The sequence below is a fragment of the Hemiscyllium ocellatum genome, chromosome 8 (genome assembly GCF_020745735.1).
Source record: "Hemiscyllium ocellatum isolate sHemOce1 chromosome 8, sHemOce1.pat.X.cur, whole genome shotgun sequence".
NCBI classification, from domain to species: domain Eukaryota; kingdom Metazoa; phylum Chordata; class Chondrichthyes; order Orectolobiformes; family Hemiscylliidae; genus Hemiscyllium; species Hemiscyllium ocellatum.
Window position 1 is genome coordinate 21,997,829 of NC_083408.1, and position 24,839 is coordinate 22,022,667.

The 24,839-nt window shown below is 44.7% G+C and overlaps 1 protein-coding gene across 1 annotated transcript in view; it reads right to left on the reverse strand.

The window, feature by feature from the left end:
- Nucleotides 1-976: 976 nt before the first annotated feature.
- The window catches only part of aldh3b1 (aldehyde dehydrogenase 3 family, member B1), a 48,341-nt gene continuing 24,478 nt past the window's right edge, over nucleotides 977-24,839 (reverse strand). The window contains exons 6-9 of the mRNA XM_060828281.1: nucleotides 24,227-24,613; nucleotides 13,455-13,621; nucleotides 2,849-2,948; nucleotides 977-1,173 (exon numbers count right to left, since the gene is read on the reverse strand). Of these exons, the coding sequence (XP_060684264.1) occupies nucleotides 977-1,173; nucleotides 2,849-2,948; nucleotides 13,455-13,621; nucleotides 24,227-24,613 (851 nt within the window). The remainder of the gene's footprint in view (nucleotides 1,174-2,848; nucleotides 2,949-13,454; nucleotides 13,622-24,226; nucleotides 24,614-24,839) is intronic.

Consider the following 24,839-nt stretch of genomic DNA (forward strand, 5'->3'; position numbering starts at 1 on the left):
GAAGTCACAGGGGGTGAAATATCAGTCAGAACATTAGCATCACCTCCATCGCCATCTCTGTTCTGCATGAAAGTGGGATCCTTTATGTCAACTGGAAAAGTCTGTCCAATCTTCCTGGGGTTAGATATCAACAACAGAAACTGGCTGATTGGGGGAGATGATCCAGTTGGATTCACTCGGTGCCTTGCTCCATTGATCTTACTCTACCCCACTGACTGACCGCAGACTCACAACAATCCACTCCACATCGTGCATTACCCTGTCTTGGAAATATATCACCGCTCCTTCACTATCACTGGGTCAAGCTCCTGGAATTCTGTCCCTAAGGGCATTGTGGGTCCACCTACAGCACATGGACTGCAGTAGTTCAAGAAGGCAGCTCACCCCGACCTTCTCAAGGGGGCAACTAAAGACGGGAATAAGTGCAGGTCTAACTAATGTCCCAGGAGTGAATAAAAAGATGGCAGCCTTCCAGAGTCGGCACTGTGGTCAACAATCCTGCACCGTAAACATGCGTCCATACCCCTCGCCATCCTATCTTCATTCCATTACATTCTGTAATCCTGTGCTCAGAATGACAGAATGCAAGAAAGCACAATTAAACTAAGTCACAGGGAACACCAGCGAGATTTCGATGCAATGTGCTTTAATCAAAAGTTCGAGAATCTGGGTTTATCAAGGGATAAACAATTAAATCGTGTATTTTAATTTCAAAGAGGAACAGCAATGAGTAACACAGGAGTCAGGAAGCAATGTGTCTTAAGGCAGTGTCTAGCCGTCGGGTGCTGCTGTGAAATCAATAACCAGGGATGTGCTATTTGGACAGGATGAGGAAACAAGAACGAAGGGTTTGCAATTCCCTGTTGTGATGCAAGACCGATAGGTAACAGGTATTAAACAAACAACAACAGGTTTTAATGCAGGAACAGATATTGATGCTGAACGACTGTAGTAGAGAGCTGTTCACGGTCCGAATCTACAACAGCTGACAGCTACATTCTCTCTTCTTGATGTCAGTGGCCCAAAGGAGCCAGGTGAGTTTTTGTTCATTGTAGGGAGGGTAACGGGTAGCATTGACCTTTTCCATCCCAACATTCTTCAGCAGACATGCTCGCTGGTGGGAGAACGTGTCAAAGCTGAACTTCCCTTGGTAGGCCCCGAACCCACTGTAACCTGCCAATGATCAATAAGAGACCACATCACCTCTGCCCAACCCCACAGCATAGTGTTCCATGCCAATCTATCGTGATGGAAGCAGCACTGCACTGTCAGAACATCAATACTGAGGGAGTGCTGCACTGTCACAGGGTCAGTACTGAGGGAGTGCTGCACTATCAGAACGTCAGTACTGAGGGAATGCTGCACTGTCACAGGGTCAGTACTGAGGGAATGCTGCACTGTCACAGGGTCAGTACTGAGGGAGGGCTGCACTATCAGAGGGTCAGTACTGAGGGAGTGCTGCACTATCAGAACGTCAGTACTGAGGGAATGCTGCATTGTCAGAGGGTCAGTACTGAGGGAGTGCTGCACTGTCAGAACGTCAGTACTGAGGGAATGCTGCACTGTCAGAAGGTCAGTACTGAGGGAGTGCTGTACTGTGGGAGGGTCAGTACTGAGGGAGTGCTGCACTGTCACAGGGTCAGTACTGAGGGAATGCTGCACTGTCACAGGGTCAGTACTGAGGGAGGGCTGCACTATCAGAACGTCTGTACTGAGGGAATGCTGCATTGTCAGAGGGTCAGTACTGAGGGAGTGCTGCACTGTCAGAATGTCAGTGCTGAGGGAGTGCTGCACTGTCAGAATGTCAGTGCTGAGGGAGTGCTGCACTGTCGGAATGTCAGTACTGAGGGAGTGCTGCACTGTCACAGGGTCAGTACTGAGGGAGTGCTGTACTGTCAGAGGATGAGTACTGAGGGAGTGCTGTACTGTCAGAGGGTCAGTACGGAGCGAGTACTGCACTATCAGAGGGTCAGTACTGAGGGAGTGCTGCACTGTCAGAGAGTCAGTACTGAGCGAGTGCCGCATTATCAGAGGGTCAGCACTGAGAGAGCGCTGCACCAGATGTTCTAAGGGAGCACTCATCTGTTCAAAGTTCTATCATTTAGATTGACATGTTTTGTCTCAGCCCACATATGTCATAGACGCTGTCTGGACAACCTGTAGAGTGGTGTGTGTGTGTGTGTGTGTGTGTGTGTGTGTGTGTGTGTGTGTGTGTGTGTGTGTGTGTGTGTGTGTGTGTGTGTGTGTGTGTGTGTGTCAGAGGGAGTGAGTGTGTGCCTGCTTGTGTGTGAGTGGAGTGTGACTGCGAGTGTGTATGAGTGTGTATGTGTGAGTGAGAGTATGAATAAGTGCGTGTGTATGTGTGAGTGAGCGTGTCTGAATGTGTTTGTGTGTGTGAGTGTATGTAAGTATCTGTGAGTGTGTATATGTGAGTGTGTACGTGTGTGTGAGTGCACGTGTATGAATGTGAGTATGCGTGAGAGTGAGTGCGTGGATGAGTGCGCCTGTATGAGAGTGAGTGTGAGCATGTTTGTTTGATTGAATGTGTGCGTGAGTGTGAATAAATGTGTTTATGTGAGAGTGAGAGTGAGTGTGTGAATGTGTGTGTTTGAGTGGTTGAGAGTAAGTGTGTGTGTATGTGTGTGTATGTGTACATATGTGTGTAAGTTCATGTGTGAGTGAGAGCGATTACGAGTGAGTGAGGGTGTGTGTGTGAGTGTGTGCACGCGCATGTGTGTATGTTTCAGTGTAATTGGCAGTGAGAGTGAGTGAGTGTGAACGAGGGACACAGGCCGCGGTTGGAGCCTGGGCCTTTCCAGCTCCATCGAATCCCAAGAAGAAGACTTACCGATCCCTCCGAAGGGTAATGTGTTGAGAGTCATCTGCACCATGTTGTCATTGGAACAGAAGCCCCCACTGCTGGTTTTCTCCAACATTTCATTCACCACCTGGAAACACAGCAACTGATCAGAAACACTGCTGGGTCGGGGTCGGGGGTGTAGGGCAACTCCCTGAAGGCAATACTCAATAAAAGTTACAGGCTTTCAAAACCCTGGGAGAAAAAGAGAGTGGGGAGAAGGCAAAGAGAGAGAGACTGTGTAAGGGAGGGTGAAACAGACAGAGGAAAAAAGCAGAGAGTGGGCAAAAGTGGCAGACAGATTCAGGAGGAGGGAAGAGAGAAAGGGGAAGGCAGAGCCAGAGTGTAAGAGTAAAGAATAGAAAGACAGGAGCAAGACAGAGAGACATTGAGAGAGAGGCAAAAAGAGAAAGGCAAAGAGAAGAAGTGACAGATGAACTGATTGAGAAACAGTGGCTGAGAGAGTGTGGGAAAAGAAGACAAAGGCTCATAGAGAGACAGAGAACATGAGACTGAAAGAAAGAGCCAAACATCCAGAGATAAACAGAGATAGAGGGACAGACAGTGAGGGAGACAGAGAGACACACAGACAAAGACATACAAACAGTCATAGAGTCAGAGAGATGCACAGCATGGAAACAGACCATTCGGTACAACCCATCCATGCTGACCAGATATCCCAACCCAATCTAGTCCCACCTGCCAGCACCCGGCCCATATCCCTCCAAAACCTTCCTATTCATATACCCATCCAAATGCCTCTTAAATGTTCTGATTGTACCAGCCTCCACCACTTCCTCTGGCAGCTCATTCCATACATGCACTATTCTCTGTGTGAAAAAGTTGCCCCTTTCGTCTCTTTTATATCTTTCCCCTCTCAGCCTAAACCTATGTCCTCTACTCTGGATTCCCGCACTCCAGGGAAAATACTTTGTGGGCGGCACGGTGGCACAGTGGTTAGCACTGCTGTCTCACAGCACCTGAGACCCGGGTTCAATTCCCGACTCAGGCGACTGACTGTGTGGAGTTTGCACGTTCTCCCCGTGTCTGCCTGGGTTTCTTCCGGGTGCTCTGGTTTCCTCCCACAGTCTAAAGATGTGCGGGTCAGGTGAATTGGCCATGCTAAATTGCCCGTAGTGTTAGGTAAGGGGTAAATGCAGGGGTATGGGTGGGTTGCGCTTCGGCGGGTCGGTGTGGACTTGTTGGGCTGAAGGGCCTGTTTCCACACTGTAAGTAATCTAATCTAATCTAATCTACCCTACCCATGCCCCTCATAACTTTGTAACCATCTATAAGGTCACCCCTCAGTCTCCGACGCTCCAGGGAAAACAGTCCCAGCCTGTTCAGCCTCTCCCTATAGCTCAAATCCTCCAAACCTGGCAACATCCATGAAAATCTTTTCCGAACTCTTTCAAGTTTTACAACATCTTTCCGATAGGTAGGAGACCAGAATTGCACGCAATATTCCAACAGTGGCCTAACCAATGTCCTGTACACCTGCAACATGACCTCCCAACTCCTGTACTGAATATTCTGATCAATAAAGGAAAGCATACCAAATACCTTCTTCACTATCCTATCTACCTGCGACTCCACTTTCAAGGGACTATGAACCTGCACTCCCTAGAACCTTACCATTAAGTGTATAAGTCTTGCTAAGATTTGCTTTCCCAAAATGCAGCACCTCGCATTTATCTGAATTAAACTCCATCTGCCACTTCTCAGCCCATTGGCCCATCTGGTCCAGATCCTGTTGTAATCTGAGGTAATCTTCTTTGCTGTCCACTACACCTCCAATTTTGGTGTCATCTGCAAACTTATTAACTGTACCTCTTATGCTCGCATCCAAATCATTTATGGAAATGACAAAAACTAGAGAAACTAGCACCGATCCTTGTGGTACTCCACTGGTCACAGGCCTCCAGTCTAAAAAACAACCTTCCACCACCACCCTCTGACTTCTACCTTTGAGCCAGTTCTGTATCCAAATGCTTAGTTCTCCCTGTGTTCGATGAGATCTAACCTTGCTAATCAGTCTCCCATGGGGAACCTTGTCGAATGCCTTACTGAAGTCCATATCGATCACATCTACTGCTCTGCCCTCATCAATCTTCTTCAAAAAACTCAATCAAGTTTGAGACATGAGTTCCCTCGCACAAAACCATGTTGACTATCCTTCATCAGTCCTTGCCTTTCCAAATACACGTACATCCTGTCCCTCAGGATTCCCTCCAACAACTTGCCCACCACTAAGGTCAGGCTCACCGGTCTATAGTTCCCTGGCTTGTCCTTCATAAACAGTGGCACAATGTTTGCCAACCTCCAGTCTTCCGACACCTCACCTGTGACTATCGATGATACAAATATCTCAGCAAGAGGCCCAGCAATCACTTCTCTAGCTTCCCACAGAGTTCTCGGGTACACCTGATCAGGACCTGGGGATTTAGCCACCTTTACCCGTTTCAAGACATCCAGCACTTCCTCCTCTGCAATATGGACATTTTGTCACCATCTATTTCCCTACAGTCTATATCTTCCACATCCTTTTCCACAGTAAATACTGATGCAAAATATTCATTTAGTATCTACCCATTTACTGTGGCCCACACAAAGGCCGCCACACTGATCTTTGAAGGGCCCTATTCTTTCCCTAGTTCCCCTTTTGTCCTTAATATATTTGTAAAAGCCCTTTGGATTCTCCTTAATTCTATTTGCCAAAGCTATCTCATGTCCCCGTTTTGCCCTCCTGATTTCCCTCTTAAGTATACTCCTACTTTCTTTATACTCTTCCCAGGATTGACTCGATCTATCCTGTCTATACCTGACATATGCTTCCTTCTTCTTCTTAACCAAACCCTCAATTTCTTTAGTCATCCAGCATTCCCTACATCTACCAGCCTTCCCTTTCACCCTGACAGGAATATACTTTCTCTGGATTCTTGTTATCTTATTTCTGAAGGCTTCCCATTTTCCAGCCGTCCCTTTACCTGCAAACATCTGCCCCCAATCAGCTTTCGAAAGTTCTTGCCTAATACTGTCAAAATTGTCCTTTCTCCAATTTAGAACTACAACTTTTAGATCTGGTCTATCCTTTTCCATCACTATTTTAAAACGAATAGAATTATGGTCGCTGGTCCCAAAGTACTCCCCCACTGACACCTCAGTCACCTGCCCTGCCTTATTTCCCAAGAGTAGGTCAAGTTTTGCACCTTCTCTAGTAGGTACATCCACATACTGAATCAGAAAATTGTCTTGTGCACACTTAAAAAATTCCTCTCCATCTAAACCTTTAAGACTATGGCAATCCCAGTCGATGTTTGGAAAATTAAAATTCCCTACCATAACTACCCTATTATTCATTCAGATAGCTGAGATCTCCTTACAAGTTTGTTTCTCAATTTCCCTCTGACTATTTGGGGGTCTATAATACACCTATTGCATTTCCTAAGCCCCTCCCCCAAGTCCCTCCTCCCTATCTTTCATCTTAGCCTGCTTCCCTCGAACACAGCACCGCCCTCCTAACCTGCAATCTTCTTCCTGACCTCTCCGCCCCCACCCCCACTCTGGCCTATCACCCTCACCTTAACCTCCTTCCACCTATCGCATTTCCAATGCCCCTCCCCCAAGTCCCTCCTCCCTACCTTTTATCATAGCCTGCTGGACACACTTTCCTCATTCCTGAAGAAGGCTCATGCCCGAAACATCTATTCTCCTGTTCCTTGGATGCTGCCTGACCTGCTGCGCTTTTCCAGCAACACATTTTCAGCTCTGATCTCCAGCATCTGTAGTCCTCACTTTCTCATGGTCTATAATACAATCCCAATAAGGTGATCATCCCTTTCTTATTTCTCAGTTCCAACCAAATAACTTCGCTCGATGTATTTCCAGGAATATCCTCCCTCAGCACAGCTGTAATACTATCCCATATCAAAACCGCCACTCCCCCTCCTCTCTTGCCTCCTTTTCTATCTTTCCTGTAGCATTTGTATCCTGGAACATTAAGCTGCCAGTCCTGCCCATCCCTGAGCCATGTTCCTGTAATTGCTATGATATCCCAGTCCCATGATCCTAACCATGCCCTGAGTTCATCTGCCTTCCCTGTTAGGCCCCTTGCATTGAAATAAATGCGGTTTAATCTATTAATCCTCCCTTGATCTTGCCTGACCTAACTGTTTGACTCACTTCTGTTCTCAGCTGTACCCGTCTCAGATTGATCTCTTTCCTCACTATATCCCTGAGTCCCACCGCCCCAATGCCCCCAACCCCTCCCCCCCCTGCCACCTTACTAGTTTAAATCCTCCTGAGCAGCTCTAGCAAATGTCCCTGCCAGTATATTAGTCCCCTTCCAATTTAGGTGCAATCCGTCCTTCTTGTACAGGTCACTTCTACTCCAAAAGAGATTTCAATGATCCAAAAATGTGAATCCTTCTCCCATACATCAGCTCCTCAGCCATGAATTCATCTGCTCTATCCTCCTATTCCTGCCCTCACTAGATTAGATTACTTACAGTGTGGAAACAGGCTCTTCGGCCCAAAAAGTCCACACCGACCTGCCGAAGCGCAACCCACCCTTACATTTACCCCTTACCTGACACTACGGGCAATTTATCATGGCCAATTCACCTAACCCACACATCTTTGGACTGTGGGAGGAAACCGGAGCACCCGGAGGAAACCCACGCAGACACGGGAGAACGTGCAAACTCCACACAGTCAGTCGCCTGAGTCGGGAATTGAACCCAGGTCTCAGGCCCTGTGAGACAGCAGTGCTAACCACTGTGCCACCGTGCCGCCCTAGCTCGTAGCACTGGGAGTAATCCAGATATTACTACCCTTGAGGACCTCCTTTTTAAATTTCTGCCTAACTCTCTGCAATCTCCCTTCAGAATCTCAACCTTTTCCCTTCCTATGTCGTTGGTTCCAATGTGGACAAAGACCCCTTGCTGGCCCCTCTCTCCTGCGAGAACATTCTGCACCCTCTGTGAGACATCCTTGATCCTGGCACAAGGATTCTGCTTTTTCTCTGCTGGCCACAGAAACGTCTGTCTGTACCTCAGACTACAGTATCCCCTATCACAATTGATCTCTTGGAAGCTGATGTACCCCTCATTGCATTAGATACCACACTGTCAAAGACGGAATGTGAGTCAGTGAAGGAGACAAGGAGACACACAGACAAGGATGGAGGGACAGTCCGTGAGGGAAACAGAAACACACAATACCAGAAACTTGGGTGTTCGTGCTATGTTCCCCTGAGAATCCATCACCCCCTACATTTTCCAAAACAGCATACCTGTTTGAAATGCGTATATCCACAAAAGACTCCTGGCCTAGGTGCCTACCTCTCTTACCCTTCCTGGAGTTAACCCATCTATGTGACTTCCCCCCCTTCCTGTAACTGCCATCCACCACATACTGTAGCTGTTGCAAATTCCTCATCGCTTCTAACTGTCTCTCCAACCGATCCACTCAATCTGATAAGATTCGCATCCAACAGCATTTGTGGCAGATACAATCTGCAGTAACCCTTAAACTCTTTTTCAACGCCCACATCTGACAAGAAGGACATATCACTGCAAAGGCCATTTTTGCTCCTTCAAATCTACAGACCCAGAAAATAACAAAGTCTTATTCCTCTACAAAACACTGCCCCAGGTTAAATAAATAGTTATGGCTTATATTTTAAGTTTAATCTAGAGACTTATCTCCAAAAACATACAATCAAGAAAGAATCCATTGTACTCACCACTGCAGCCTTTGTATTAGACAGACTTGAAACAACAATTAACGTATCTGATTCAATGTGAACTTGGCCCAACAGGTTCCTCCAAGATTAGTTGTAAACTTCACTGTTTCTTAATTTTTCCAGACACACTCCGATGTCCAGCGACACATGAATTCAAAAACAGCAAAGACAGTAACTGTGCAGGTTCTCTCTCTCTCTCTCTCTCTCTCTCTCTCTCTCTCCTGCACTGTCCTCACCAGTCAGCGAGGGTGACAGAGACACAGGGACAGTCAGAGAGGGAGACAGAGACACGCAGATAGAGACGGGGACAGTCAGCAAAGAAGACAGAGACACAGACTGAGACACAGGGACAGTCAGCAAGGGAGACAGAGAGACACACAGACAGACAGAGGGACAGTCAGTGAGGGAGACGAGACACACAGACTGAGGCAGAGGGACAGTCAATGAGTGAGATAGGAAGACACAGACAGAGACAGAGGGACAATCCATGAGGGAGACAGAGAGACACACAGACACAGACAGAGGGACAGTTAATGAGGAAGGCAGAGGAACATACAGGCAGAGGCAGAGGCAGAGACAGAGGGAAAGTCAGCGAGGAAAATGGAGACACAGAGACAGAGACAGAGGAACAGACGGAGAGGGAGACAGGGAGACACACAGAGATACAAGGACAGACAGCGAGGGAGACGGAGAGACACAGACAGAAACGCAGGGACAGTCAAAGAGGGAGACAGTGACAGACCAAAACAAAAGAACAGTCAATGAAGGAGACAGAAAATCACACCGACAGAGACAGAGAGACAGTCAGTGAGGGAGACAGGGAGACAGTCAGTGAGTCAGTGACAGACAGACAGTTTGACACCAACGACATAGGTAGGAAGAGGGATGAGGAGGTTAGGCAGGCTTTCAGGGAGCTAGGTTGGAAGCTCAGAGTCAGAACAAACAGAGTTGTTGTCTCTGGTTTGTTACCCATGCCACGTGATAGAGTCGAGGAATAGGGAGAGAGAGCAGTTCAATGTGTGGCTACAGGGATGGTGCAGGAGGGAGGGATTCCAGTATCTGGATAACTGGGGTTCTTTCTGGGGAAGGTGGGACCTCTATAAACAGGATGGTCTACACCTGAACCTGAGGGGCACCAGTATCGTTGGGAGGAGGTTTGCTAGTGCTCTTTGAGGGGGATTAAACTAACTCTGCAGGGGCATGGGAACCTAGACTGTAGCTTTAGGGTGCAGGACCTTGATTGTAGGGAGGTTAGGAACATGGCATCAATCTCAAAGGAGGGTGCCTATAAACAGGAAGGTGGCTTGAAGTGTGTATACTTCAATGCGAGAAGTATACGAAATAATGTAGGTGAACTTGCAGCGTGGGTTGGTACCTGGGATTTGGATGTTGTGGCTATTACGGAGACATGGGTAGAACAGGGACAGGATTGGTTGCTGCAGTTTCCAGGGTTTAAATGTTTTAGTAGGGTCAGAGATGGGGGTAAAAGAGGTGGAGGTGTGGCATTGCTTGTCAAGGATAGTATTACAGCGGTGGAAAGGGCGATGGATGAAGACTCGCCATCTGAGGTAGTTTGGGCTGAGGTTAGAAATAGGAAAGGTGAGGTCACCCTGTTAGGAGTTTTCTACAGGCCTCCTAATAGTCCTAGAGACGTAGAAGAAAGGATTGCGAGGATGATTCAGGAGAAGAGTGAAAGTAATATGGTGGTTGTTATGGGGGACTTTAACTTTCCAGATATTGACTGGGAAAGCTATAGCTCGAGTACGTTAGATGGGTCAGTGTTTGTCCAATGTGTGCAGGATGGTTTCCTGACACAATATGTAGACAGGCCAACAAGAGGTGAGGCCATACTGGATTTGTTCTGGGTAACGAACCAGGCCAGGTGTTAGAATTGGAGGTAGGCGAGCACTTTGGGGACAGTGACCACAATTCGGTGACTTTTACTCCAGTGATGGAGAGGGATAAGTGTGCACTGCAGGGCAAGAGTTATAGCTGGGGGCAGGGAAATTATGATGCGGTGAGGCATGACTTAGGATGCATGGCTTGGAAAAGTAGACTTCAAGGGAAGGGCACAATCGCTATGTGGAACTTGTTCAAGGAGCAATTATTGAGTGTCCTTGATAAGTATGTACGTGTCAGGCAGGGAGGAAAGGGTCATGTGAGGGAGCCGTGGTTTAATAAGGAATTGGAATCCCTTGTTAAAGGGACAAGGGCGGCCTATGTAAAGATGAGGCGTGAAGGTTCAATTGGGGTGATTGAGAGTTATAAGGTAGCCAGGAAGGATCTAAAGAGAGAGCTAAGAGCAGCAAGGAGGGGACATGAAAAGTCCTTGGTTGGTAGGATTAGGGAAAACCCAAAGGCTTTCTTTAGGTATGTCAGGAATAAATGAATGACTAGGGTAGGAATAGGTCCAGTCAAGGATAGTAGTGGGAAGCTGCGTGTGGAGGCTGAAGAGATTGGAGAGAATGAATAATTTTCGTCAGTACTCACTCAGGAACAGGACATTGTTGCCGATGTGAATATTGAGTCATAATTAATTAGAATGGATGGCTTTGAGGTATGTAGGGAAGAGGTGTTGGAAATTCTGGAAAGAGTGAAAATAGATAAGTCCCCTGGGCCTGATGGCATTTATGCTAGGATTCTCTGGGAAGCAAGGGAGGAGATTGCAGAGCCATTGGCCTTGATTTTTATGTCCTCATTGTCTACAGGGATAGTGCCAGAAGACTGGAGGATAGCAAATGTGGTTCCCTTGTTCAAGAAGGGATGACCCTAGTAACTATAGGCCGGTGTGTCTCACTTCTGTTGTGGTCAAAGTCTTAAAGAGAATTGTAAGGGATAGGATTATGAACATCTGGATAGGAATAATGTGATCAAGGATAGTCAGCATGGTTTTGCGAAGGGCAGGTCGTGCCTCACAAACCTTACTGAATTCTTTGAGAAGGTGACTAAGGAGGTGGACGAGGGTAAAGCAGTAGATGTGGTGTATATGGATTTTAGCAAGGCGTTTGATAAGGTTCCCCATGGTAGGCTACTACAAAAAATAGGGACATATGGCCTTGAGGGTGAGTTGGAGGTTTGGATTAGGAATTGGCTGGCTGGAAGAAGACAGAGGGTAGTAGTTGATGGTAAAGGTTCATCTTGGAGTGCAGTTACCAGCGGTGTTCCACAAGGATCTGTTTTAGGAAAATTGCTGTTTGTCATTTTTATAAATGACCTGGAGGAGGGGCTAGAAGGTTGGGTGAGCAAGTTTGCAGATGATACGAAAGGCAGTGGAGTTGTTGACAGTGAGGCAAGATGTGGTAGGTTACAGCGGGATATAGATAAGCTGCAGAGCTGGGCAGAAAGGTGGCAAATGGAGTTCAATGTAGGTAAGTGTAAAGTGATTCACTTTGGTAAGAGTAACAAGAAGATGGAGTACTGGGCTAATGGTCGGATACTTGGTAGTGTGGATGAGCAGAGGGATCTTGGTGTCCATGTACACAGATCTCTGAAAGTTGCCACCCAGCTAAATAGTGCTATGAAGAAGGCATATGGTGTACTGGCTTTTATTGGTAGAGGAATTGAGTTCCGAGGTCCTGAGGTCATGTTGCAGTTGTATAAGACTCTGGTGCGGCTGCATCTAGAGTATTGTGTGCAGTTTTGGTCGCCATACTATGAAGGATGTGGAGGCATTGGAACAGGTGCAGAGGAGGTTTACCAGGATGTTGCCTGGTATGGTAGGAAGATCGTATGAGGAAAGGCTGAGGCACTTGGGGCTGTTTTCATTGGAGAAAAGAAGGTTTCGGGGTGACTTGATAGAGGTGTACAAGATGATTAGGGGTTTAGATAGGGTCGACAATGAGAACCTTTTTCCACGTATGGAGTCAGAGATTACGAGGGGGCATAGCTTTAAATTAAGGGATGGTAGGTATAGGACAGATGTTAGGGGTAGATTCTTTACTCAGTGAGTCGTGAGTTCATGGAATGCCCTGCCAGTAACAGTGGTGGACTCTCCCTCTTTATGGTCATTTAAACGGGAGACAGGGAGACACAGACAGAGACACAAGGACAGACAGAGAGGGAGACAGAGAGACACAGAGACAGAAGGACAGTCAGCGAAAGAGACAGAGACAAGGGACAGTCAGTGAGGGAAACAGAGACACATAGATAGGGACGGGGGACAGTCAGCAAAGGATTCAAACTTATCTCACATTTTAGATTAGAATCAATCTAAATATCAGGTCATAGACAGAGAACAGAGGGGGCTAACACCTTCAACATATTGTCTAGCTATCACCATTGTTAACAGCTAACCCCAAGAATGCAGCTTTAAAAAAAAGGTTTTGTGATATACACATGAAAGAAGTGAAACTATCACTGTATTCTAACAGATGAAAGTCTTAACAGACAATCTATTTTTCAATGTATAATTTCAGTTACATCACACTGTAAATTTTTGCTATAAATTCTGTGTTACAATCGAGCCCTCCACTATCACCTGATGAAGGAGCGTCGCTCCGAAAGCTAATGTGCTTCCAATTAAACCTGTTGGACTATAACCTGGTGCTGTGTGATTTTTAACTTTGACCAAAAAGGAGGCATCATTCCTAGCACACTGACCAATAGGGATGCCTTGCTCAGGCTATGACCTGCCTGGTGCTGTGGGTGTCACTGAGCTGTGACATTTAGCAGGAGCCTCAGTGAGGCTGTGGATCCCGCTCAGGATGGAGCCCAGCATGGCAGTGCAGGGAATTCTGGGACAGTGTTTGACAGGGATTAGCTCCAAGCTCCCTGTACTCCCTCAGGCCATTCCCTCAGTTACATATGAACTCTCCCTACCCACAGAGGGAGCCTGCTCACAATACTCCCAACCTTAATGTTTGTGGCGTAAACATAGATGGCCAGAGGCTTCTGGTGCCTGTTGATGAAGGCGATGGCTTCCTCCATGGAATTGATGTTGATTATGGGCAGAATTGGACCGAAAACCTCCTCCTGCATTACTGCATCTGATTCCTTTACATCCACCAGGACTGTGGGAGCTGGGAGCAGAAGGTGCAACGTCAGTGGGAGGCGGAAGGACCGGGAAAACTCACGTGGCTCACATTATTCTAAAGTGTATAGGAAAGAACATCACAAACACGGGGGGGGAGGGGGGGAAATGGCACGGGAATGAGGCAGGACAATGGAGAAAAATAGGACAGGAGAGGCCATTCAGCCAATCAAGGCTGTCCCTTCAACCAATACAATCATGGTAGATTGAACAATAGAGGGCCATCACTCTCATCATTCCTCATTATACTGCGCACCACTACGCACCAAAAATCATTCAGTCTCTACCTTAACCGTGCGTACATATTGATCATCCACTCTCCATTAGAGAGTTCCAACATTCAGAACCTCTGAGTAAAACAAAAATCTCCTCCATCGTACCAAAATATCAACTGGTGATTCTACCCTCTAGAAACAAGGGAAACATTTCACCATTTTATGGCCTTTACAGGCCTAGCCAGTTGGAGGGTCAGTGCAGAGGGAGTGCTGCAATTTCAGAGATTCAGCGGTGAGGGAGTGCCGCATTGTCAGAGGGTCAGTAATGAAAGAGTGCCACACTGTCGAAAAGTCAGTATTGAGGGTTTGCTGCACAATCAGAGGGTTATAACTGAGGGAGTGCTGCATTGTCGAAGGGTCAATACTGAGAGGATGCCACACAGTCGGAGAGTCAGTGCTTAGGGAGTGCTGCACTGTCAGAGGGTCAGTACTGAGGGAGTGCTGCATCAATGGAGAGTCAGTACTGACGGAGAGCTGCACTTTGGAGGGTCAGTAATGAAGCATTGTTGCACTGTTGGAGAGTTAGCACTGAGCGAATGCCACATTGTCAGAGGATCAGTACTGAGGGAGTGCTGCACTGTCGGAGGGTCAGTACTGAGGGAGTGCCGCACTGTCAGAGGGTCAGTACTGAGGGAGTGCTGCACTGTCGGAGGGTCAGTACTGAGGGAGTGCCGCACTGTCGGAAAGTCAGTACTGAGGAAATGCTGCATCATTGGAGAGTCAGGACTGAGAGAGAGCTACACTGTCGGAGGATCAGTGCTGAGGGAGATTTTTTCATCTGTTCTCTGACACTGGAGCTTTCTTGGTGAACCTGCCAGCACAGTCATCACTGTTCATGTCATCACAGGCAAAAAAGAGCAACAGTTACAACCGTCACATGGCAGGAGGAACGAGAGCTGAGAAAGAGGACACCTGTAGCTGTTTGAAAAGGAGGAAGACTGACTGGGACAGGGCCACAGTATTTACTTCACTGACTAAGTAATACTGACAGGGATAGGGACACAGTATTTACTTCACTGACTCAGTAATACTGACAGGGATAGGGACACAGTATTTACTTCACTGACTCAGTAATAATTACAGGGACAGGGACACAGCGTATAATTCACTGAATCAGTAATGCCGACTGGGACATGGACACAAATTATAATTCACTGACAAAGTAACACTGACTGGGACAGGGATACGGCATTTAATTCATTAACTCAGTAATATTGACTGGGATAGGGACACAGTATTTAATTCACTGACACAGTAACACTGACTGGGGCAGGGATATGGTATTTAATTCACTGACACAGTAACACTGACTGGAATAGGGACACAGTTTATAATTCACTAACTCAGTAACACTGACTGGGATAGGGACACAGTTTATAATTCACTGACTCGGTATTATTGACTGGGATATTGACACAGTACTTAATTCACTGACTCAGTAATACTGACTGGGACAGAGACACAGTATTTAATTCACTAACTCAGTAATACTGACTGGGACATGGACAAAATAATTAATTCACTGACTCAGTAATTCTGACTGGGACATGGACACAGCATATAATTCACTGACTCAGTAATACTGATTGGGACATGGACACACATTATATTTCACTGACTCAGTAATACTGACTGGAACAGGGACAAAGCATTTAATTTATTGACTCATTAACTGACTTGGACAGGGGCACAGTATTTAATTCACTTATTCAGTAATACTGATGGGACAGGGACACAGTATTTAATTCACTCAGTAATACTAACTGGAACAGGGACACAGTATTTAATATACTGACTCAGTAATACTGATTGGGAAAGGGACACTGTTTAACTCACTGACTCAGTAATAATGACTGGGGAAGGGACACAGTAGTTAATTCACTGACTCAGTAATACTGACTGGAACAGGGACGAAGCATTTAATTTACTGACTCATTAACACTGACTTGGACAGGGACACAGTATTTAATTCACTGACTCAGTCATACTGACTGGGACAGGGACACGATTTATAAATCATTAACACAGTAATACTGACTGAGACAAGGAGACGATATTTAACTCACTGACTCTGTAATACTGACTATGACAGGGACACAGTTTTCACACACTGACTCAGTAATATTGACGGGAACATGCAAACAGCTTATAATTCACTGACACAGTGATACTGACTGGAACAGGGACACAGTTAATCAATCATTAACTCTTTAATACTGACAGTGACAAGGACACAATATTTAACTCACTGCCTCAGTGTAATACTGACTGGGACAGGGTCATAATATTTAATTCATGGACTCAGTAATGCTATCTGGGTCATGTACACAATTTATACTTCACTGACTCAGTGCAACTGACTGGCACAGGGACACAGCATTCACTTCACTGACTCAGTAATACTGACTGGGACAGGGACACAAAATTTATTTCACTGACTCAGGAATACTGACTAGGACATGGACACAGTATTTAATTCACTGACTCCGTGATACAGACTGGGACAGGTGCACAATATTTAACACACTCACTCAGTAATAATGACTGGGACAGGGACACAGTATTTAGTTCATTGACTCCATATTACTGAATGGGACATCGACATAGTGTATAATTCACTGACTCAGCAAAACTGACTGGGACAGGGTCACAGTAATTAATTCACTGACTCAGGTGTACTGACTGGCTCAGGGACACAATGATTTATACACTGACTCAGTAAAACTCCCTGGTACATGGACACAGTATTTAAATCACTGACTCAGTAATACTGACTGGGTCGTGGATACAGGTTATCATTCACAGACACAGTAATACTGACTGGGTCATGGATACAGTTTATAATACACTGTCTCAATAACACTGCCTGGGACATGCACACAGTTTATAATTCAGTGACTCAGAAATAATGACAGGGACAGGGACACAAACTTTTAATACACTGACTCTGTAATACTGACTGGGACAGGGACACAGTATTTAATTCACTGACTCTGTAATACTGACTGGGACAGGGACACAGTATTTAACACACTGACTCAGTTATATTGCCTGGGACAGGGACACAGTATTTAATACACTGACACTGTAATACTGACTGAGACAGGGGCACAGTATTTAATTCACTGACTCAGTGATACTGACTGGGACAGGGACACAGTTTATAAAGCATTAACTCAGTAATACTGACTGAGACAGGGACACAATATTTAACTCACTGCCTCAATGTAATACTGACTGGCACAGGGACATGATATTTAATATGCTGACTGAGTGATGCTGACTGAACCATGGACACAATTCATACTTCACTGACTCAATAATACTGACAGTCCAAGGACAAAGTATTTAATTTACTGACTCATTAACGCTGACTTGGACAGGGACATAGTTTTTAATTCACTTATTCAGTAATACTGGTGGGACAGGGACACAGTGTTTAATTCACTGACTCAGTGATACTGACTGGGACAGGGGCTCAGTATTTAATTCACTGACTCAGTGATACTGACTGGGACAGGAACACAGTAGTCAATTCACTGACTCAGTAATACTGATTAGGAAAGGGACACTGTTTAATTCACAGACTCGGTAATGCTGACTGGGGCAGGAACACAGTAGTTAATTCACTGACTCAGTATTACAAGCTGGGACATGGACACAAATGATACTTCACTGACTCAGTAATACTGACTGGAACAGGGACAAAGCATTTAATTTACTGACTCATTTATACTGACTTGGACAGGGACACAGTTTTTCACACAGTGACTCAGTAATACAGACGGGGACATGCAAACAGCTTATAATTCACTGACACAGTAATAATAACTGGGACAGGGACACAGTTAATCAATCATTAACTCTTTAATACTGACAGTGACAAGGACACAATATTTAACTCACTGCCTCAGTGTAATACTGACTGGGACAGGGTCATAATATTTAATTTACGGACTCAGTAATGCTATCTGGCTCATGTACACAATTTATACTTCACTGACTCAGTGCAACTGAGTGGCACAGGGACACAGCATTTACTTCACTGACTCAGTGATACTGACTGGGATAGGGACACAGCATTTACTTCACTGACTCAGTAATACTGACTGGGATAGGGACACAGTATTTAATTCACTGACTCAGTAATATTGACTGGGACAGGGACACAGTTTATAAAGCATTAAATCAGTAACACTGACTGAGACAAGGACACAATATTTAACTCACTGCCTCAGTGTAATACTGACTGGGACAGGGACATGATATTTAATTTGCTGACTGAATTATGTTGACTGGACCATGGACACAAATTATACTTCACTGACTCAGTGATACTGACCACGACAGGAAACAGTATTTAATTCACTGATTCAGTAATACAAACTGGGACAGGTTCATTCACCTTGTATTTAACACACTGACTCAGTAATACTGACTGGGTCAGGGACACAGTTTATACATCACTGACTCAGTGACATTGACGCAATATTTAACACACTGACTCAGTAATACTGACTGGGACAGGGACACAGTATTTAATACACAGACTCAGTAACACTCACCGGGACAGGAAACAGTATTTAATTCATTGATTCAGTAATACAGACTGGGACAGGTTCATTTACCTAATATTTAACACACTCAGTAATACTGACTGATACAGGGATACAGTTTATTCTTCACTGACTCAGTAATATTGACGGGGACAGGGACACAGTATTTAATACACTGACTCAGTAATACTGACTGGGACAGGGGCACAGTCTTTAACTCACTGACTCAGTCTTACTCTTGGGACACGGACACAGTATGTAATTCACTGACTCAGTAATACTGACTGGGACAGGGACACAGTGTTTATTACGCTGACTCTGTAATACACACTGGGACAGGGACACAGCATTTAATTAACTGACTCTGTATACGGACTAGGACAGGGACACAATAATTTATACACTGACTCAGTAATACTGACTGGAACAGCGACACTGTATTTAATTCACTGACTCAGTAATACTGACTGGGACAGGGACGCAATATTTAATTCACTGACTCTGTAATACTGACTGGGACATGGACACAACATTTATACACTTACTCAGTAATACTCTCTGGTACATGGACACAGTATTTAATTCACTGACACAGTAATACTGACTGGGAAAGGGACACAGTATATAATACACTAACTCAGTAATACTGACTGGGACAGGGTCACAATGTTACACTCACTGGTTCAGTAATATTGACTGGGACAGGGACACAGTATTAATACATTGACTCATTGATACTGCCTGGGACATTGACACAGTATTTAATTCACTGACTCCGTGATACAGACTGGGACAGGTGCACAATATTTAACACACACACTCAGTAATACTGACTGGGACAGGGACAAAGTATTTAATTCATTGACTCCGTATTACTGAATGGGACATCAACACAGTTTATAATTCACAGACTCGGCAAAACTGACTGGGACAGGATCACACTAAATAATTCACTGACTCAGTTGTACTGACTGGGACAGGGACAAATTTATATACTTACTCAGTAATACTCCCTGGTACATGGACACAGTATTTAATTCACTGACTCAGTAATACTGACTGGGAAAGGGACACAGTATTTAATACACTGACTCAGTTATTTTGCCTGGGACAGGGACACAGTATTTAATATACTGACACTGTAATACTGAGTGGGACAGGGGCACAGTATTTAATTCACTGACACTGTAATACTGACTGGGACAGGGGCACAGTTTATAATTCAGTGACTCAGAACTACAGATTTGGACAGGGAAACAAACTTTTAATACACAGACTCAGTAATACTGACTGGGACAGGGACACAGTATTTAACACACTGACTCAGTTATTTTGCCTGGGACAGGGACACAGTATTTAATATACTGACACTGTAATACTGACTGGGACAGGGGCACAGTATTTAATTCACTGACACTGTAATACTGACTGGGACAGGGGCACAGTATTTAATTCACTGACTCAGTGATACTGACTGGGACAGGGACGCAGTTTATAAAGCATTAACTCAGTGATACTGACTGAGACAAGGACACATTATTTAACTCACTGCCTCAGTGTAATACTGTCTGGCACAGGGACATGATATTTAATATGCTGACTGAGTAATGCTGACTGGACCATGGACACAATTCATACTTTACTGACTCAGTAGTACTGACAGGGACAGGGACACAGCATTTAATTCACAGACTCAGTAATACTGACCAGGACAGGAAACAGTATTTAATTCACTGATTCAGTAATACAGACTGGGCCAGGTTCATTTACCTAGTATTTAATTCACTGACTCAGTAATACTGACTGATACAGGGACACAGTTTATTCTTCACTGACTCAGTAATATTGATGGGGACAGGGACACAGTATTTAATACACTAACTCAGTAATACTGACTGGGATAGGGACACAGTATTTAATACACTGACTCAGTAATACTGACTGAGACAGTGACACAATATTTAACTCACTGACTCAGTAACACTGACCGCGACAGGAAACAGTATTTAATTCACTGATTCAGTAATACAGACTGGGACAGATTCATTCACCTTGTATTTAACACACTAACTCAGTAATACTGACCGGGATAGGTACACAGAATTTAATTCACTGACTCAGTAATACTGACTGAGACAGGGACACAATATTTAACTCACTGACTCAGTGTAATACTGACTGGCACAGGGACATGATATTTAATTCGCTGACTGAGTAATGCTGACTGGACCATGGACACAATTCATACTTCACTGACTTAGTAATACTGACTGGGACAGGAAACAGTATTTAATTCACTGATTCAGTAATACAGACTGGGACAGATTCATTCACCTTGTATTTAACACACTAACTCAGTAATACTGACCGGGATAGGTACACAGAATTTAATTCACTGACTCAGTAATACTGACTGAGACAGGGACACAATATTTAACTCACTGACTCAGTGTAATACTGACTGGCACAGGGACATGATATTTAATTCGCTGACTGAGTAATGCTGACTGGACCATGGACACAATTCATACTTCACTGACTTAGTAATACTGACTGGGACAGGAAACAGTATTTAATTCACTGATTCAGTAATACAGACTGGGACAGGTTCATTTACCTAGTATTTAACACACTGACTCAGTAATACTGACTGATACAGGGACACAGTTTATTCTTCACTAACTCAGTAATATTGACGGGGACAGGGACACAGTATTTAATACACTGACTCAGTCTTACTCTTGGGACACGGGCACAGTATGTAATTCACTGACTCAGTAATACTGACTGGCACAGGGACACAGAGTTTATTACGCTGACTCTGTAATACACATTGGGACAGGGTCACAGCATTTAATTAACTGACTCTGTAATACGGACTAGGACAGGGACACAATAATTTATACACTGACTCAGTAATACTGACTGGAACAGCGACACTGTATTTAATTCACTGACTCAGTAATACTGACTGGGACATGGACACAACATTTAACACACTAACTCAGTAATACTGACTGGGCAGGGTCACAATGTTACACTCACTGGTTCAGTAATATTGACTGGGACAGGGACACAGTATTTAATACATTGACTCATTGATACTGCCTGGGACATTGACACAGTATTTAATTCACTGACTCCATGATACAGACTGGGACAGGTGCACAATATTTAACACACTCACTCAGTAATACTGACTGGGACAGGGACACAGTATTTAATTCATTGACTCCGTATTACTGAATGGGACATCAACACAGTTTAAAATTCACAGACTCGGCAAAACTGACTGGGACAGGATCACAGTAATTAATTCACTGACTCAGTTGTACTGACTGGGACAGGGAAACAATTTATACACTTACTCAGTAATATTCCCTGGTACATGGACACTGTATTTAATTCACTGACTCGGTAATACTGACTGGGAAAGGGACGCAGGATTTAATACACTGACTCAGTAATACAGACTGGGACAGGGACACAGTTTATAATTTAGTGACTCAGAAATACTGATTTGGACAGGGACACAAATTTTTAATACACAGACTCAATAATACTGACTGGGACGGGGCACATATTTAATTCACTGACTCAGTAATATTGACTGGGACAGGGACACAGCATTTAATTCACTGACTCAGTAATACGGACTAGGACAGGGACACAATAATTTATACACTGACTCAGTAATACTGACTGGAACAGCGACACTGTATTTAATTCACTGACTCAGTAATACTGACTGGGACATGGACACAACATTTAACACACTAACTCAGTAATACTGACTGGGCAGGATCACAATGTTACACTCACTCGTCCAGTACTATTGACTGGGACAGGGACACAGTATTTAATACATTGACTCATTGATACTGCCTGGGACATTGACACAGTATTTAATTCACTGACTCCGTGATACAGACTGGGACAGGTGCACAATATTTAACACACTCACTCAGTAATACTGACTGGGACAGGGACACAGTTTTTAATTCATTGACTCCGTATTACTGAATGGGACATCAACACAGTTTATAATTCACAGACTCAGCAAAACTGACTGGGACAGGATCACAGTAATTAATTCACTGACTCAGTTGTACTGACTGGGACAGGGACAAATTTATACACTTACTCAGTAATACTCCCTGGTACATGGACACAGTATTTAATTCACTGACTCAGTAATACTGACTGGGACAGGGACACAGTATTTAATACACTGGCACTGTAATACTGACTGGGACAGGGACACAAACTTTTAATACACTGACACTGTAATACTGACTGGGAAAGGGACACAGTATTTAATTCACTGACTCAGTAATATTGACTGAGACAGGGGCACAGTATTTAATACACTGACTCTGTAACATTGACTGGGACAGGGACACATTATTTAACTCACCATCTCATTAATACTGACTGGGACAGGGACACAGTATTTAACTCACCAGCTCAGTGATACTGACTGGGATAGGGACACAGTGTTTAATACACTGATTCAGTAATACACACTGGGACAAGGACACAGCATTAAATTAACTGACTCTGTAATACTGACTAGGAGAGGGACACAATAATTTGTACACTGACTCAGTAATACTCCCTGGTACATGGACACAATATTTAATTCACTGACTCAGTAATACTGACTGAGATCGGTACACAGTATTTAATACACTGACTCAGTAATACTGACTGGGACAGGGACACAATATTTAATTCATTGACTCAGTAGTACTGAGTGGGACATGGACACAGTATTTAATTCACTAACTCAGTAATACTGACTGGGACAGGGACACAGCATTTAATACTCTCACTCAGTAATACTGACTGGGACAGGGACACAGTACTAAATTTACTAACTCAGTAATAGCGACTGGGACAGGGACACAGTATTTAATGCACTTACTCAGAAATGCCACCTGGGACATGAACACAGTATTTAATACACTGACACAGTAATACAGACTAGAACAGAGGCACAGTATTAAGCAAACTGCCTCAGTAATACAGACTGGTACAAGGATACAGTATTTAATACACTGTCTCAGTAACATTGCCTGGGACAATGCCACAGCATTTAATACTCTGACTCAGTAATACTGACTGGGACAGGGACACAGTATTTAATTCACTGACTCAGTAATATCGCCTGGGACAGGGACACAGTATTTAATTCACTGACTCAGTAATATTGACTGGGACAGGAACTCAGTATTTAATTCACTGACTCAGTAATACTGACTGGGACAGGGACACAGTATTTAATTCACTGATTCAGTAATATTGCCTGGGACAGGGACACTGTATTTAATACACTAACTCAGTAATATTGACTGGGACAGGGACACAGTATTTAATTCACTGACTCAGTAATACTGACTGGGACAGGGACACCGTACTTAATTCACTGACTCAGTAATGCTGACTGAGAGGGGGACACGGTATTTAATTCACTTACTCAGTAGTTCTGACTGAGGCAGGGACATAGTATTTAATTCAGTGACTCAGTAATTCTGACTGGGACTGGAGCACAGTATTTAATTCACTGACTCAGTAATACTGACTGGGACACAGTATTTAATTCGCCGACTCTGTCATACTTATTTGGACAGAGACACAGTATTTAATTCACTGACACAATATTTCTGACTGGAACAGGGACATGGTATTGAATTGATTGACTCAGTAATACTGACTGGGACAGGTACACAACATTTAATTCACGGACTCAGCAATACCTACCGAAATATCTGTCCTGTTTATCAGTGTCGCCTCCTATCACCACCTGACCAGCGTTGAGGAGTTGCTGCAGACGATGAAAGTGCTGATCGCTGACTATTCTTCCATAGTCGGCACTTTCTTTCGGTTCCGCCCCGTAGAATCTCTTCAGACACTGTTTGATGGCAGGGACGAGCTGCTCTTGAACCTCTATACAGCAGAGCACGTAGTCTGGAGAGGCACAGCACTGGCCAGTGTTAAAGAAACGGCCCCAGACCAGGCGATGAACCGTGCTCTCCAGGCTAAAGCTCTGGTCTATGTAACATGGATTCTTCCCTCCCAGCTCCAATGTGACAGGCGTCAAGTGTTCCGCAGCAGCTTTCATGATGAGCTTCCCGACGGTGCTGTTCCCTGCGGACAGACACAGCTGAGCAGTGACCTCGTAAACCAGCAGTGAGTGAGGGGGGGGGGAATCCAGACTCACTACACTGTGCTCTGTCACCCAGTACTCCTCCTCTTCCAGTCTTCAATTGGGACACAGACTCCCAAGCCAACATCATCCTCACGGGCACAGGACAATACAGGATGTCACCGACAACCGCATCCCAAATCCCCATTCATACCCCAACACATGACA